General features: G+C 38.9%; 1 protein-coding gene across 3 annotated transcripts in view; it reads right to left on the bottom strand.

The window, feature by feature from the left end:
* Nucleotides 1–12,909, bottom strand: part of LOC143846560 (uncharacterized) — an 87,649-nt gene extending 74,740 nt beyond the window's left edge. Inside the window, exons 1-4 of one of the 3 annotated variants that reach the window (XM_077355023.1) lie at nt 12,755–12,909; nt 11,665–12,480; nt 10,738–10,910; nt 8,633–9,002 (exon numbers count right to left, since the gene is read on the bottom strand). In XM_077355023.1, the coding sequence (XP_077211138.1) occupies nt 8,864–9,002; nt 10,738–10,910; nt 11,665–12,270 (918 nt within the window). In that variant the 5' untranslated portion in view covers nt 12,271–12,480; nt 12,755–12,909 and the 3' untranslated portion in view covers nt 8,633–8,863. Of the gene's footprint in view, nt 1–8,632; nt 9,003–10,737; nt 10,911–11,664; nt 12,728–12,754 lie in introns of those variants that run through there. The other 2 variants (XM_077355022.1, XM_077355021.1) reach the window with 2 other exon arrangements.
* Nucleotides 12,910–18,251: the final 5,342 nt, after the last annotated feature.

The raw sequence follows: 18,251 nt of genomic DNA, 5'->3' as shown, positions 1-18,251 counted from the left end.
ACCTTTTGACAGATGTTGAAATAATAAAGACAAACTGAGTGTATGCAATTATCAAAAAATCGTAGTGCCAACATCGGTAGCCAAAATAAATTGCATTTTATTATTAAAAGTATGGTATGGCCCTCACCATACGCTGATTCAAACCATCCATTAGATGGGGCACACCCTAAATAGGTTGTGCCCCAAAAATCATTTCCATAGGTTGATCCTAACCCTTCGATCTATAGAGGAATATGATTATTCAGTACCTCTACAGATCGGAGGGTTAGGATCAACCTAAGGAAATGATTTTTTCGGCGCAACCTATTTAGGGTGTGCACCATCTAATGGACGGTTTGGATCATCCTATGGTGCGGGCCATACCTTACTTTTAATAAAGTCAGGAGTGCGATCATCAGAATACAGCAATGCTCATAACATTTCCCAAAATTAATGATCCAAAATGGGGTTTGGATGTTGGGTACTCGAAGTGGCTATGATACCACTTGATCTAAAAACTTATGGGATGGTTGGGATCATTAAAGCGCCGTGGTCTTGGACCAATGGTCTATAAGTATTTTATAGACCAACTTATGGGATGGTTTGCTATCTTCTGAAGAGTAAGAAATATATCTCCTTCGTCTATAAGTATGTTAGTTTATAACATTTTTATATATTGAAATTGCATCAAGTTGATTAGGGACACCCAGCATTAGTGTATCAATGACTAAAGAGGGGGTGATGTTGGGGCATGGCGGGGAGGGGATTTTGTCCCCGAAGGATGCGGGGAGGGGAAGAGGAGGGGGGGAATTCCCCTCAAAGGGAAAGGGGTAGGTGTAACGCCCCGGTTTTTCTTGAAAATACCAACTCGGTGCGTAGAATAATATGACATCATCTTTCTCAAAAACTTTCATTATTCTCAAACACTTTCATTATTCCCAAGATCTCAAATACGTTTAGAGGATTTACAGAAATTAGGTCTAACTTATTACATCGTAATTCAAGACATAGTTGATACACACTTAAAACATAATTGTTCTTTAGAACAGTTCTGCATTCAACTCTAGCATTCCTCATCTTCCATCTATACTTCACCTGGGTTTTGGAACCATAAAACAAGGAAAAGAAGGGGGTGAGCTCAAATAGCCCAGTAGGGTATAAACAACAAGTGATGTAGAATTGTCAAGCTCATAAGAACATGATATTTTGCAGATATGACATCTCATATGGAAAGAAAGAATAAGCACAACAGGCTTTCCAAACGTATAGAGAAAACTTTTAGAACTTGATATCAAGATATATAGACTTCATTAAGCATAGATGCTTTCATTCATAGCCATATCTCGGCTCATTCATAGCCATACCTCGGCTCATAATCCTCTAGATTTACACTCTCTAGAGTCGTCATTACCCACGTGCACATGGAGGACTATAACGCGTCCATCCGTCATCATATCATAACTCAGTCCATATTCAGAATTAGGGTATCACAAGATAAACCCTAAATATAAACATATCTCATTGAAACAAGTTTCGGAGAAGAAAAACCTTTATATCAGCAAAAGAGAATCAATAGATAGGCAACCCTTACCTCAAAAACATAAGGCAACCCTTACCTCAAAAACATGAAAGGAACACTCCTTACTTCAAATATAGCAAAAGAGAATCAATGAGAGAATCAATGATAGGGGACCCTTACTTAAAAGAGAATCAATGATAGAAAAACCCTTACGACCCTTACTTAAAAGAGAATCAATGATAGAAAACCCTTACGACCCTTACCAATAGTTTTCTGGTCACAGGTTTGTTTGAGCTTACACCTTGGAGTGAATAACCTGTAAATATTCTAATTTGTATCAAAGTCATGTTTTAAGATCATGTGGACCCCACATGCACTATTCATGTGGACCCCTCATGTTACTATTCATGTGGACCCCTCATGTTACTATTCATGTGGACCCCACATGTTACCATTCATGTGGACCCCACATGTAAATTCATGTGGACCCCACATGTTACTATTCATATGGACCCCACATGTTACTATGCTCAGCAGTTTTACCATTCTTTGATTTCGTTTATTTCTTGGCTACTATGCTTAGCAGTTCGCCTATGCTTAACAGTTTGCCTTTCTGTGCTGAAAGTTTACTTACGGTTACTATGCTTGCATTTCACCGTTCAAATAAGAGGGTAAAACTTGCATAATCTATAGCGAGTTATCGCCTCTTATGCATGTTTTATCCTGATTTACATAGATGGATATTTACATAGGTGGTAGAACCAACCATTTACTTTACGGTTACTATGCCAGCATTTCACCGTTCAAATAAGATGATAAAACTTACATAATCTATAGCGAGTTATCGCCTCATATGCACGTTTTATCCTAAATTACTAAGATTAACCAATCATAAATATTTTAAAAGACTTACTTGAAGCGGATTTCCTTTTCCTCTTCTTCTCTCCCTCTCTTCCTCTTTCCCTCTTTCCCCTACTATTTTCTCTTCTCTGTTTCTCTCGTGAGTTTTTTTCTTCTTCTGAGATCCGCTATTTATAGATTTTTTTTGTGAACAATACTTTTGAATAGTAAATACTATTTAGATATTTAATTATTATATTCGTCAACGAAGTAACAGTGATTAATATTATTTAATTATTTTTCGTCGATAATTATATTATTAAATTATTATTTTCGTTGTTTGAACAGTAAATGTTAGGTGTAATAGTAGACGGTGTGCGTGACTGTAATAGTTGTGCTGACTAGTGATGGGTCCCGCTGTTGGTGGGACCCGCTTATATGGGACCCGCTTGTGTGGGACCCGCTGATGTGGGACCCGCTTGTGTGGGACCCGCTTGTGAATAGTACTCGGTGGGTCCTACTGTGAATAGTACTTTTAGTGAACTTGCATAGTATTTCTGCATAGTAATCTTACATAGTATTTCTGCATAGTAAATCTTGCATAGTGACTATTGTGCATAGTAATTATGAATAGTGACTATTGGAAACTTTTAATATATGTATATATCTATTCCGTTTTTGTTGACATCTGGGGCGGTGGCTTAGTGGTAGGAAGTCGTTCAATCCTAGCTTTGAGTTGGGTTCGAATCGCGTATGCCCCATTATGCCAGATGTCCTCATGCCCGATTACTTGGGGAAAATGAGTAATGGCCGATGATTACCCACCTATGAGGCCATTTTTATTTATTTATACATATATATTTTACCGGTTCTTACATCCTACCCCCCTTAAAAAAAATTTCGTCCTCGAAATTTGACATACCTTAAGAAGTAAATAGATGAGGATACTTTTGTTTCATCTCCTCCTCCGGTTCCCATGTTGCTTCCTCGGTGGCTTGGCTCCTCCATAGAATCTTCACTAGTGATATTCTTTTTGTCCGAAGAATTTGTTCCTTTCGATCAAGGATTTGTACTGGTTGCTCTTCATAAGACAAATCTTGTTCCAACTGCATTGGTTCTGTTTGCAGTACATGTGATGGGTCCGCCAAGTATTTCCTTAAAAGTGAGACGTGAAACACATCGTGAACATGTGACAAGGCTGGTGGCAAAGCTACACGGTATGCCACTGGTCCAATTCGTTCAAGTATTTCGTATGGTCCAATATATCTGGGACTGAGCTTCCCTTTCTTTCCGAACCTTATCACACCCTTCCAAGGTGATACTTTTAAGAATACACGGTCACCCACTGCAAACTCCAGGTCTCGTCGTCGATGATCGGCGTAGCTCTTCTGTCTGCTTTGAGCCGTTCTCATATGTTGTTGGATCATACGTACTTTGTCAGTAGTTTCTTGTACTAACTCTGGGCCTAGAAGTTTTCGTTCTCCGACCTCATCCCAACATGTCGGTGTTCTACACCTCTTACCATAGAGAGCTTCATAGGGTGCACTCTCTATACTAGAGTGATAACTGTTATTATAAGAAAATTCAACCAATGGTAAGTGTTGCTCCCAATTACCTTGGAAGTCTATTATGCAAGCTCTAAGCATATCCTCCAGTGTCTGAATTGTCCGTTCGGATTGACCATCTGTTTGAGGATGAAAGGCAGTGCTGAAGTTCAACTTTGTCCCCCAATGCTTTTGTATACTCTTCCAAAAATTAGATGTGAAGCGCGGGTCACGATCGGACACAATGGATGCTGGTATGCCGTGTAATCTGACTACTTCTTTGATGTAGAGCTTCGCCAATTGATCTAAGGAAAAAGTTTCTCGTATTGGGATAAAATGAGCGACCTTCGTTAATCGATCAATGATGACCCATATTGTATCATTTCCTTTCGTAGTCCTCGGTAGTCCCGTAATGAAATCCATTGCTATCATATCCCACTTCCATATAGGCACCTCTAGTGGTTGTAAGGTTCCATTTGGTAGCTGTCGTTCTGCTTTAACTTGTTGGCAAACCAAGCATGTAGACACGAACTCAGCAGTCTTTCTCTTCATATCATAGTATCACATTAGGAATCTAAATTATAACTCATATTTAAAAGCATTTATAGAAGTATCACAGAAATCATAAATAGCACGTAAGTTCTATATTAACCAACGACTAGCGGTATAGTTAACATATTCTAACTTAAGATAGGGTAATTTCTAATCTTATCTCTTGTGAATCCTAATTTCCAAAACCGACTAAATTTCGCTCTGATACCAAATGTAACGCCCCGGTTTTTCCTTGAAAATACCAACTCGGTGCGTAGAATAATATGACATCATCTTTCTCAAAAACTTTCATTATTCTCAAACACTTTCATTATTCCCAAGATCTCAAATACGTTTAGAGGATTTACAGAAATTAGGTCTAACTTATTACATCGTAATTCAAGACATAGTTGATACACACTTAAAACATAATTGTTCTTTAGAACAGTTCTGCATTCAACTCTAGCATTCCTCATCTTCCATCTATACTTCACCTGGGTTTTGGAACCATAAAACAAGGAAAAGAAGGGGGTGAGCTCAAATAGCCCAGTAGGGTATAAACAACAAGTGATGTAGAATTGTCAAGCTCATAAGAACATGATATTTTGCAGATATGACATCTCATATGGAAAGAAAGAATAAGCACAACAGGCTTTCCAAACGTATAGAGAAAACTTTTAGAACTTGATATCAAGATATATAGACTTCATTAAGCATAGATGCTTTCATTCATAGCCATACCTCGGCTCATAATCCTCTAGATTTACACTCTCTAGAGTCGTCATTACCCACGTGCACATGGAGGACTATAACGCGTCCATCCGTCATCATATCATAACTCAGTCCATATTCAGAATTAGGGTATCACAAGATAAACCCTAAATATAAACATATCTCATTGAAACAAGTTTCGGAGAAGAAAAACCTTTATATCAGCAAAAGAGAATCAATAGATAGGCAACCCTTACCTCAAAAACATAAGGCAACCCTTACCTCAAAAACATGAAAGGAACACTCCTTACTTCAAATATAGCAAAAGAGAATCAATGAGAGAATCAATGATAGGGGACCCTTACTTAAAAGAGAATCAATGATAGAAAAACCCTTACGACCCTTACTTAAAAGAGAATCAATGATAGAAAACCCTTACGACCCTTACCAATAGTTTTCTGGTCACAGGTTTGTTTGAGCTTACACCTTGGAGTGAATAACCTGTAAATATTCTAATTTGTATCAAAGTCATGTTTTAAGATCATGTGGACCCCACATGCACTATTCATGTGGACCCCTCATGTTACTATTCATGTGGACCCCTCATGTTACTATTCATGTGGACCCCACATTTTACATTCATGTGGACCCCACATGTTACCATTCATGTGGACCCCACATGTAAATTCATGTGGACCCCACATGTTACTATTCATATGGACCCCACATGTTACTATGCTCAGCAGTTTTACCATTCTTTGATTTCGTTTATTTCTTGGCTACTATGCTTAGCAGTTCGCCTATGCTTAACAGTTTGCCTTTCTGTGCTGAAAGTTTACTTACGGTTACTATGCTTGCATTTCACCGTTCAAATAAGAGGGTAAAACTTGCATAATCTATAGCGAGTTATCGCCTCTTATGCATGTTTTATCCTGATTTACATAGATGGATATTTACATAGGTGGTAGAACCAACCATTTACTTTACGGTTACTATGCCAGCATTTCACCGTTCAAATAAGATGATAAAACTTACATAATCTATAGCGAGTTATCGCCTCATATGCACGTTTTATCCTAAATTACTAAGATTAACCAATCATAAATATTTTAAAAGACTTACCTTGAAGCGGATTTCCTTTTCCTCTTCTTCTCTCCCTCTCTTCCTCTTTCCCTCTTTCCCCTACTATTTTCTCTTCTCTGTTTCTCTCGTGAGTTTTTTTCTTCTTCTGAGATCCGCTATTTATAGATTTTTTTTGTGAACAGTACTTTTGAATAGTAAATACTATTTAGATATTTAATTATTATATTCGTCAACGAAGTAACAGTGATTAATATTATTTAATTATTTTTCGTCGATAATTATATTATTAAATTATTATTTTCGTTGTTTGAACAGTAAATGTTAGGTGTAATAGTAGACGGTGTGCGTGACTGTAATAGTTGTGCTGACTAGTGATGGGTCCCGCTGTTGGTGGGACCCGCTTATATGGGACCCGCTTGTGTGGGACCCGCTGATGTGGGACCCGCTTGTGTGGGACCCGCTTGTGAATAGTACTCGGTGGGTCCTACTGTGAATAGTACTTTTAGTGAACTTGCATAGTATTTCTGCATAGTAATCTTACATAGTATTTCTGCATAGTAAATCTTGCATAGTGACTATTGTGCATAGTAATTATGAATAGTGACTATTGGAAACTTTTAATATATGTATATATCTATTCCGTTTTTGTTGACATCTGGGGCGGTGGCTTAGTGGTAGGAAGTCGTTCAATCCTAGCTTTGAGTTGGGTTCGAATCGCGTATGCCCCATTATGCCAGATGTCCTCATGCCCGATTACTTGGGGAAAATGAGTAATGGCCGATGATTACCCACCTATGAGGCCATTTTTATTTATTTATACATATATATTTTACCGGTTCTTACAGTAGGGGACCTCAACATCCGGCCCCGACCCGCCCCGTTGCCAGCCCTACGCCAAAGTCTCCAATTCTAGGCTATTGTAGAAGATGAACTGTCGCTTGGACAATTAACGTACAACTTCATAAATTGTTCAACCACAGTACCTTAACAGCTGTTCTCTAGTTCAAATTTCAACACAAAAGTCCATACATTTCACACGACACTTTTTAAAAGCGTGCAACATTGATTGGCTATTCACTCCATGTGCATCTAAACCACAAATCTCCTATTACAATCAGACAAGACTGTACAGGATCGGATTGAAAGCTATTGTAATTGCAATCAAATCCCAATACAAACAAACAGAGTTTCAGACAATTACCTGCAAACTTGAGGCCAAAATCCCTACTATAAAATGAAAATCAGCCATTTTCAACAATCTCATACAGGATCAGCAAAAGATGTAGAATCTGTTCTTTCTTTCTTGAAAATCTTCACAACAAATTGAAGATATCCCTCGGGAAGTATCAGAGCCAAGCCACCAGGGTGTGTACCTCCGAGGATGAAAATATCCCTCGGGAAGATCTCGGTAACCCCGGTATGCCTCTGAGGACGGAAAAACCCCTCCGGGAAGCTTCCACGTCGAGGGGGAGATTGTTGGGGTTCCACGTCCAAGTAAAGATCCCACATCGGAAAGGTTGAAGGATGTGGATGGGCTTATAAGGATTCGGGCACCCTCCCCTTAATGGCTAGCTTATGATGTCTCGTGAACCAATGTCGTTCCTCACAATTCTGACATTTGAGGAAGCTGATTTTTTCGAACACAATTCTGTCCCATCTGTATCTAGTGCTCTGGAAAGTCAAAATCCTGAGGGTTGTAGAATGCGACCCCTAATTTTCCCTACAATCCTTGGAATTCATCTTTTAGTTTTCCAATCATTTTTTTAGTTTTATTTACCATATGATGTCTCGTCATATTATTCCAAGGAAAAATATGAGCAGCAAAAGTAAAAGGCAATCCAAATATTTGGGACCCCGCCATGGATGAGTAATGAACTGAAGATCACCAATATTGGACAATCATTTCCTTATTATTTTTGGTGTTTCCTATAATATTTTTTTGGTTCACTTAGTCCTCCATTTCACACACAACAAATATTGATAGGGAAGTGATATATCCGCCCCTTTTGATCACCAGGAACGCCCCCTGTCGGCGTATCAATGAGGCGGATATATCACTTCCCATATTGATGGCTATGTTCTTTTATTAAAGAACTTTTAACAGCAGCTTGGGTTGAGTGGAGAAATAAATTGCCCACCTTACAGTAGAACATCTTTCTACTATTGAATGGAAGGGGTGGGCTTTGGCAGAGAGAGAGTGAGAGAGAGGGATGATTTCGTCTCGCATCCAATGACAAAAGGTCCCCTTAACTGTTATGTTTTACAAGATTGATCAAGAGAAAGGTGGAGATGGTTTCTTTTCTATTTCTTGTCAGAGAAAAAAAAAATCTCAATGCTTTTATTCCATGTCCCTCCATAAACAACAAAACAGAAAAATAATCAAAAAGTTGGTCCCTCTTAACTGTTATGTTTTTCAAGATTGATCAAGAGAAATGTGGAGATGGTTTCTTTTCTATTTCCTCTGTCAAGAAAAAATATCTCAATGCTTTAATTCCATGTCCCTCCATAAACAACAAAACAGGGAAAGAAAATCTCAGTGGAATGAGATTTGCAGTCACAAATTCCCCCCCACTGCCCCTACCACGTCCCAAGATATTTTACAAGTTTTACATGAGAGAGAGAGAGAGAGAGAGACGGGGGGGGGGGGGGGGGGGGCTCAAGAAGCTGCAGCAAGATGGTGCGGTGGAGCTGTACGTTGGAAGAAATCTGATGTCTTCTCTCCTTTGTCCTCGTCGTTTTCTTCCTCATCTTCCTCAGCATCCCACAAAAATTGAGCACAGGAGGCCATCACATAACTGCAAAGTATAAAAAGATAAATAAGATTCCTATTTCAGAAAGTGTAGCTTCTTTAAAGGCACATTTGGCTATGATAATTTTTTTTTTCATGACAAACTAGTGTCTCCGAGTAGTGACTGATGCAGAGCAAAAATCCAGCATAAGAGGAGATTACAGTTCTTAATTTTTTTTATCTTTAGCAAACAATTAGTTAGGATTGAGAGATTTTAGGATATCTTTAGGTGGTTTACATTTTTAGAAAAGAGCCTTGCTTTTTTTTATATATTCCTAATAGCTATTAATTATGGATGAACTTACGGAGGATATCCAGGATGAGGTGCCGTGGTGTATGTTATTAGCAGATGACATAGTATTAATTGACAAAACCAAAGCAGGAGGTTAATGCTAAGTTAGAGTTATGGAGAATTACTTTGGAATCCAAAAGTTTTAGACTGAGTAGGAATAAGTCAGAATATATGGAGTGCAACTTTAATAATGATGTAGTAAATATGATTGGACAGGAGGTACCTAAGAGGGATATCTTTCGCTTTCTTGGTTAAATCCTACATAAGGAAAGATTGAAAAGCCCATTGAATAAGAGCAGGTTGGTTGAAGTGGAAGCATGTATTAGGAGTTCTGTGCAACCGTAAAATACCTACCAAGTTGAAGGGAAAGTTTTATAAGACAACTGTGAGGCCAGCCGTTCTGTAGACTCAGAATGTTGGGCCACCGAGAAGCAACATGTACCTAAGATGAGTGTAGCGGAGATGCAAATGCTTAGATGGATGTGTAGCCACACAGGGTTAGATAGACCTAAAAATGAAGACATTTGTAAAAAGGTGAGGGCGGCACCAATTGAGGAGAAGATGAGAGAGAGCACTGCTTAGGATGGTTTGAGCATATCCAACGTATGCCTTTGGATGCTCTAGTGAGAAGAAGTGACTTGTGCCAAGTTGATGGAGTAAAAAGAGAGAGGGAAAGACTGAAAACAACTTGGAACAGTGAGGAAATACTTGATGGCTAGGAACATAACAGAAAACATGACCTTGGATAGGAGAGAATGGAAGAAAATGATCCATGCAGATGAACCCAACTAGTGCCAGGATTAAACTAAGTCAATTTGAGCCGGGTAGATCCTTCCACCTTCTTCACGAAAATTTTCTAAAGAATTCATTCGCCGACCCCAACTAGCTTGGGACAAATGCTTAGAGTTGAGTTGAGCTGTAGTTTACTTTTTTGGTAGATCACTTATATAAAGTGTAGGTGACGATTGAGAAAGGAGGTTTTTTTTACGTTTTTGGAGACTTATGTTTTTTTTTTCTTCTTCTTGTTACGGTTTCACAAAAATAACTGGATATTGAAGTTTTAATTATTGGATTTTGGTTCTACCATTGTAATTCTTCTTCTCGCATTACATTAGAGAGGGTAGGGCAGGTGAATTGGCTAAAAATCACGAAACTAGTGTGACCAAGTGGTAAGAAGTGGCTAAAAATCAGGAAACAAAAAAGTCTGGTCGAAATAGGATCGACTTTTTCCTTATTTTTAGCCACTTCTCATCCTACCCTCTCTCAGCACTCGGACACTAATTTATTATAGAAAAAAAATTCCTGGCTTGCCTAAACTTACACAATCTTCAACCACTGTCATTAAAAAAAAATCAGGGCACCCTATGTCCCTATCAATGTTCATAAAAAAACCTAAAACAAGAACTAGAAATAAAATGAAGAGGCAACTTCTCGATTCGAGTGTTCTTACCAATCATCTGGAGCAGCTTGGATTGCTTGGCCAAAATAGCTCTCGGCACGCTGGGCATCCTTGCTCGTTTTCCATATCAGATCTGCATAGAGAGACAAAGTATCTCCTTCGCTCGGATTTTCTAAGATTGCACGCCCACAGTACTCTTCGGCTTTCACAAAATCCCCACGAACCTGCATATCCCATGAATCATCCAACTCTGAATTATTGATTTTATTACAGGTTAATTTTCTCGCCCAACAAAAGAAATAAGAAAAGACACAAAAAACAGTGATCTTTTTTTTTTTCTGCATGTAAGCTGGGATGAGACTGATGCTCCGGTGAGAAGAAGTGACTGGTGCCAAGTTGACGGAGTAAAAAGAGGTAGGGGTTTTACCGAAAACAACTTGGGTAGAAACAGTGAGGAAAGACTTGATGGCTAGGAAAATAGCAAAAAACATGACCTTGGATCCGAGAGAATGGAAGAAAATGATCCATGTTGACGAACCCAACTAGTGTCAGGATTAGACTTAGTCAATTTGAGCCGGGTAGATTCTTTCACCTAATTCATGAAATTTTTTTATAGGATTCATTAGCTGACCCCAACTAGTTTGGGACAAAGGCTTAGTTGAGTTGACTAGTAGTGTCACCACTGATGAGAAGTGGAAAAAAAAATCAGTAAACAGTATCTGATTTTGAGTAGAGTTTTTTGTTTCCTGATTTTGAGCCCCTTCTCATCACTTGGAGACACTAGTTTCCTGTATTTTGTTTCCTGAATCCTGATTTAGGCACCTGTCTATCATGGAAACAAAAAATTTATGGTAGCCAAACATGCCCTAACTAATAGATAAGGGGAAACAATAGATTCTAAATGATTCAAATCCAAATCCGAAACCTAAAAGCATGAGGTATAAGAAAGCAAGGAATTGTAAATGTGTTTTAGATTACCTCTTTCAAGAATTTCGCATAATTCCCTAGAAAAAGGGCATTTCCAGGATTAGCTTCAATCATCTTCTGATAATAAGCATCAGTACTATAATTCCCATTATTCGAATCAGAAAAATCAGACCCACCACCATTTCCAAATCCATTTCCACCACCAGCTCCTCCTCCTGTTCCATCACACCCTCGAAACCCACTACCACCACCACCAGAAAAAGATCCAACATCCACATCACAACACCCTTTCATACCTTCCACTGATTCATCCAAACCCGAGCTCGAAAAAATCCGCTCCAAATCAAAACCTTTCTCTTTTTCTTCAACTGAAATTGTTGTGAGGTTACAACTCCTTGGATACAGCTTTTTACGCTTCGGGACTCGCGGAGGCAAAACAAGGTCCTGAAGGCTGCTTTCTGAATTGGATTTTGTCATCTTTTTAGAGGAAATTGCAGAGATTTCACTTCCAGGAGAGGGAGAATTCAATGAAATCGAAGGGGAATGGTGTGGGATCGATCGGGATTTTGGCAAAGGAGGATGTGTATCGGGCTCTAGAGAGGGTTCCTTTGAGACCCATGAATTTGGGATTGGAGTTGAAGAACTTCTGAGAAGCATTTTGAAGAGAAATAATCAGTTTTTCTTCCTTTAAACCGTAAACGATTTCAAATTTCGGGATATAACACAACCCAATTCTAATTAAACCCTAGAACAGTTTCAAATATCAATTGCTCCAAATTCTGAAACCCTAATCCAGATAGTGAAATTGAACCACAGCTCGGTTGGGTCTAAGGATTTCTAGAACTCCAATCCCAGTTCTTCAACACCCTAATAAAAAAAAAAGAAGAATATCAGACACGAAACCCTAATAAAATTAGAATTTCAGACACAAAACCCTAATAAAACTAGAGTTGTAGACACCAAACCCTAATTAAATTAGAATTTTAGACACCAAAGCCCTAATAAAATTAGAATTTTAGACACCAAACCCTAATAAATAAAAGAAGAATCTGAGATACTAAACCCTAAAATGGGTGCCCGATCCAATTAATTAAAACAAAAATATGAGTCGGGAATGTGAGATACGGGAATGAATTTATACAAAGGAGGAGGAAATATCAGCCGTTGATTCGTCTTCCCCAAGAGATCCTGAATGCACGGAAAAGATACATTCGTACTTCGAATATCCAGTGGCATTTTTTCTTTGGTTTGTGAAGCGAAGCACTGGCGGCTCACGGCTGCCGTTTAAAAATAGACCCATGTTGACGGAAGTCCGTTTTTTCGCCCCCACTGTAAGATAATGTGCCCCCACTTTTAACGAGAATTGTGAGCAGACTTTAACGCTTTTTGACGTCACATGAAATCACGATAAAAGGGGGGCGGGGCGCATTATCCTACAGGGGGCGAAAAATCATCTCCCTTGACAAATTAGAAGACAATGTGTCCGTGACGTGGGCCACTCTTAGTCGTTGATTTGTACTACATTGCCCATTGAACGGTCCACATTTGCTCTACCACGTGAACGCCCTTTCATGAAAGGTTCACAGCGGTCGAGTGCGTTGGATTTTTGTGAGTCCTGACAGAGATTGTTGGAATTGTGTCGTTCACGTGTTTTGAAAATAATTTTTTACATGACAATAGTCAATAGCCCCCCCGCCATCTACATCCAAACGCATGCTTAGGGTGGGGCCCACCATTTTTATCATATGTTTTTAGTGGGGTGGGTTCCCCTTTCAATACAATGTGATGCCCCCCCTCTTTAACATACTGGCTGTCACCTCCCCTTTAGATAAAATAAACCATTGTGTGTAGGGAGATGGTATTTCACCCCCACTGCAGTACGCATTCACCCCCCTTGTAACGTGAACAGTGGGCAACTTTAACACTTTTTGATGTCAAATCATGTTAGAAGGGGCGAACAGTGGGCAACTTTAACACTTTTTGATGTCAAATCATGTTAGAAGGGGGGTGAATGCGTACTATAGGGGGGTGAAAATATCCTCGCCGTTGTGTGTATTGTCAATTAAACTCTTCTAGGCGGAAAAGATTAAGGAAAAAAAACAAAGAAAAATCATGTGGCGATTCATAAGCGACTCACTTGTTATCATTCAACCATCTATCATCGACTAAACTTTAAAATTAGAAAAAATCATTAAAAAAATGCAAAGTTTATGCGAAATTGTGAACAAAGGGTATTGATTTGAAATTTATAAAAAATGTGTTGTCAGGTGAGAGAAGATGGCTTTTAGGACAAATATACCCCTCGTACCTCTTTTTTCTCTCCACCTTTTTGCACCTATCCCCATGCACTTATTACCTTCTCACCTACTACCTTCTTCTTCCTCGAGACTTTTCTAACGTGGAAAACTCCATGGAAGGATTTTGAAGGTTGCCACTTACAACAGGGTTTGATAATCATGAGAGTTTATTCATGATAAACTTATCGAAGCAGTGTTACAAAATGCAAAGAAAATGAATTTTGAGCTTAAAATTGAATTTTGTTGTTTTCCCCATTTTCAAGATAAATCTATTTTCTTTGTATTTTTTTATTCTAAAACATCAAAATCAAGCTTCAATTTATGGTTACCTGCATGACACTAAGATCACAATGTATATCCCTATTATCCTTCGAATTTTTACTCAATTTGAAAATAAAAATCTTTGGAATTATCCCTATTCTACTGGCTTCCATCGGAAGTCCGAACAAAACTTCGGACTTCCGACGGAAGACAGTCAAACTTTGTAGTTCGGTAATTGTCATATGTTAATACATCATTTTGGTATTTTTTCGTAATTTTAATACTTTGCTTCCATTTTTTCGTAATTTTTCATTTAAAACTTAGCATTTCAGCCACAAATCCATAATGATTACTATTTTTTACAAGTAATGATTACTATTTTTTGCAATTATGCTTTTGCTAGCCACCTTTGCACCCATATTACTTCTGCCAATCTTTGCATCGAAGGATGGGCCACAAGCCGAGAAGTTGCCTCGGCAAAGTTGGCTAGCAAATTCCCATACAAAAAAAAGAAAATGTTATCCACATTACTGTATTTTGATGAGGGCACTCCTCATTTAATTAAAAGTATGGTATGGCCCCCCATAGGATGATCCAAAGCATCAATTAGATGGGCCACAGCCTAAATTGGTTGTGTCCCAAAAATCATTTCCATAGGTTGATCCTAACCCTCCGATCTATAGAGGGTTAGGACCAACCATCTAATGGACGGTTTGGATCATCCTTTGGTGCGGGCCATACCGTACTTTTAATAAAGTGAGAGTGTCCTCATCAAAATACGGTAGTGCGGTTAACATTTCCCAAAAACATCTTAAAAAATACGGTAAAAATCCGGGTGACACGCGGGTCGACCCGGCCCGTATCGAGCCCGGCGTGGGAACCACATTTTCTACCCCGGAACCACTAGGGAACCACATTTTATACCCCGGAACCACTAGGGAACCACATTTTCTACCTCGGAACCACTAAAGAACCACATTTTATACGCCGGAACCATTAGGGAACCACATTTTATACCTCGGAACCACTACGGAACCACATTTTATACCCCATAACCATTATAGAACCACATTTTATACCTCGGAACCACTGTGGAACCACATTTTATACCTTGGAACTACTGTGGAACCACATTTTATACCTTGGAACCACTAGGGAACCACATTTTATACCCTCGAACCACTACCGAACTACATTTTATGCCTCGGAACCACTAGGGAACCACATTTTCTACCCCGGAACCACTAGAGAAACACATTTTATACCTCGGAACCACTAGGGAACCACATTTTCTACTCCGGAACCATTAAGGAACCACATTTTCTACTCAGGACCACTAGGGAACCACATTTTCTATCCCGGAACCACTAGGGAACCACATTTTATACCCCGGAACCACTAGGGAACCGCATTTTATACCTCAGAACCACTACGGAACCACATTCTATACTCCGGAACCACTACGGAACCACATTTTATACCCCGGAACCACTACGGAACCACATTTTATACCTCAGAACCACTAGGGAACCACATTTTATACCCCGAAACCACTAGGGAACCACATTTTCTACCCCGGAACCACTAGGGAACCACATTTTATACCCCGGAACCACTACGGAACCACATTTTATACCCCGGAACCACTACGGAACCACATTTTATACCTCAGAACCACTAGGGAACCACATTTTATACCCCGAAACCACTAGGGAACCACATTTTCTACTCCGGAACCACTAGGGAACCACATTTTCTACCCCGGAACCACTAGGGAACCACATTTTATACCCCGGAACCACTACGGAACCACATTTTATACCTCGGAACCACCATTTTATACCTCAGAACCATTAGGGAACCACATTTTATACCCCAGAACCATTAGGAGGGGTATATTTGTCCTAAAAGCCATATTCTCTCACCTGACAACACCTTTTTTATAATTTTCAAATCACTACCCTTTGTTCACAATTTCGCATAAACTTTGCATTTTTTTAATGATTTTCCCTTAAAATTACTATTATTTACCCAAAAATAGGGAAGTATTATTTCTACTCTTTATATACATTTGGAAACCTCAAAAGCAATCAAGGCATAAAGAAAATGGGAAGCTGAAAACAAGAAAATTCCAAAGGTGTTGTGATATTTTAGAACTGAAAGTGAAAGTGGTCTCTCTCCTAATTTATTTAGATAATACTGAAGAAACCATGCATCACACAATTCGATCCCAACAATAGAGTATCAAACATCACACTTCATTTTCTTTCTTGTTTTAAGCATATCAAATCCAGTTTAACTTGGATCATTCATTTGGTGCTAGAATTATCATAACCATTAGAGAATGATTAACTTCAGTTGAATGTAGACCCTTGGCCATGTTTTCTTAACCATCTACTTATAGCCTCAAATGTCATTTTCCAATTGGAAGATTAGGTCAATGTGATTTCCAAGATATAGTCCATACAAAAGGCACCCCACCGTATCAATGGTATGCATTGCATCATATATTGCTGGGACAAATTAGTGCAATGAATGATCGAAGTATAGAGATGTAAATATCCTAACGAAAAAGTAAAGAAAAGATAAAAAAATGAAATAAGAAAAATCAAAATATAATATAAAAAAAATTGGGCAAGGCATGCCAATTAGGGCTTCTCTTATAAACTTTTATTTCTCCACCTATGAAGGTGGTTATATGGAAATGAACTACCTAGGAAACAATCCTTACAACTATCGATCTATGACTGCACCCAAGTTCAATTCCAAACCAGTATGCTATATTTGGATGGAATAGGAAGAGTCAGTAGATGCATTTAGGAAGAGCCGGCCCAACTAGTTTGGGACAAAGGCTTAGTTGAGTTGAGTTGAGGAAGAGTCACATACCTAAAATCCTCGTCAATTCTAAAACGATCGCTTTAAAATGAGACCCTAAGGCCATGTTTGGCAACCATGAACATTATTCCATGGAATAATCATGGACCCAAGTCTATGAGATGTGGAGGAGGAGGAGGAGGGAGAGACTTGAATTGGTGGGAGTGGAGAGAGCATCAGCGATACCAAGAAAATTGTGAAAAAACAATACCGACTAAAATTGGAATTTTTTTAGACTTCATGTGTTTTCACGGCCACCCATCATATAAATTCTCCCAAATGATCCTCTTTATATTAATTATCTAGAGGTAATAGTTGACTTTGCTAAAATGGAAGTGTGTCCACTAGTCGAGGAATTTTTTAGGCCTTGAGCTATCCATAGTAGGAAGGACCCACTTTCTCCAGGCCGCACATGGCCAAATATGCACCAGTCTTCTAGAATAAGAAATCCAAGTTTTACAAGGCTAGAGAACAATGTAGGAAGGCCCCGCAAAAAATATCATATGCATGCAAGCTGCTGATTTTTTTATTTCTTACATTACCCATCCCAATCGGAGACAAAAGGCCAAAGAGGTCCCAGCCATGTAACAATACAATAATGTTACATACCAACAAACCCTTCAACATCCACAACCACTTCTGTTATTATTTTTCTCTCTCTTTATTTTCATCCTGAACCAGTCTTTTTTTAAAGGGATAATTACATTTACACACCCTCTAGTTTCTGACATGTCCACTTCCACCCCTATAGTTTCAAACGTGACAAATACACCCCTGTAGTTTCTATTTGTTTAAGGTTTGCCCCCTCAGCTGAAGGTTCGTCCATAGATTGAAGGGTTAGATGGAGCTGATTTTTTGGGCACACCCTATCTATGTCAGGACCCATCAAATGAACGCTTTGGATCATCCAAATAATCTGGGCCCATACCCGAATCCAAACACTACCAAAAAATCATCCAAATAATGTGGGCCCACATTGTTTGGATGATCCAAAGCGTTCATTTGATGGGTCCTGACATAGATAGGGTCTGCCCAAAAATCAGCTCCATCGGATCATCCTAACCCTTCAATCTATGGACGAACCTTCAGCTGAGGGGGCCTACCTTAAACAAATTGAAACTACAGGGGTGTATTTGTCACGTTTTAAACTATAGGGGTGGAAGTGGATGTGTCAGAAACTAGAGGGGGTGTAAATGTAATTTCCCT

This window comes from Tasmannia lanceolata, unplaced genomic scaffold (genome assembly GCF_043159265.1).
Source record: "Tasmannia lanceolata isolate RefF3 unplaced genomic scaffold, GAP_Taslan_0.1 ptg000015l, whole genome shotgun sequence".
Classification (NCBI taxonomy): domain Eukaryota; kingdom Viridiplantae; phylum Streptophyta; class Magnoliopsida; order Canellales; family Winteraceae; genus Tasmannia; species Tasmannia lanceolata.
The sequence above is the reverse complement of the archived record's forward strand: the minus strand, read 5'-3'. Positions and strand labels throughout refer to the sequence as shown.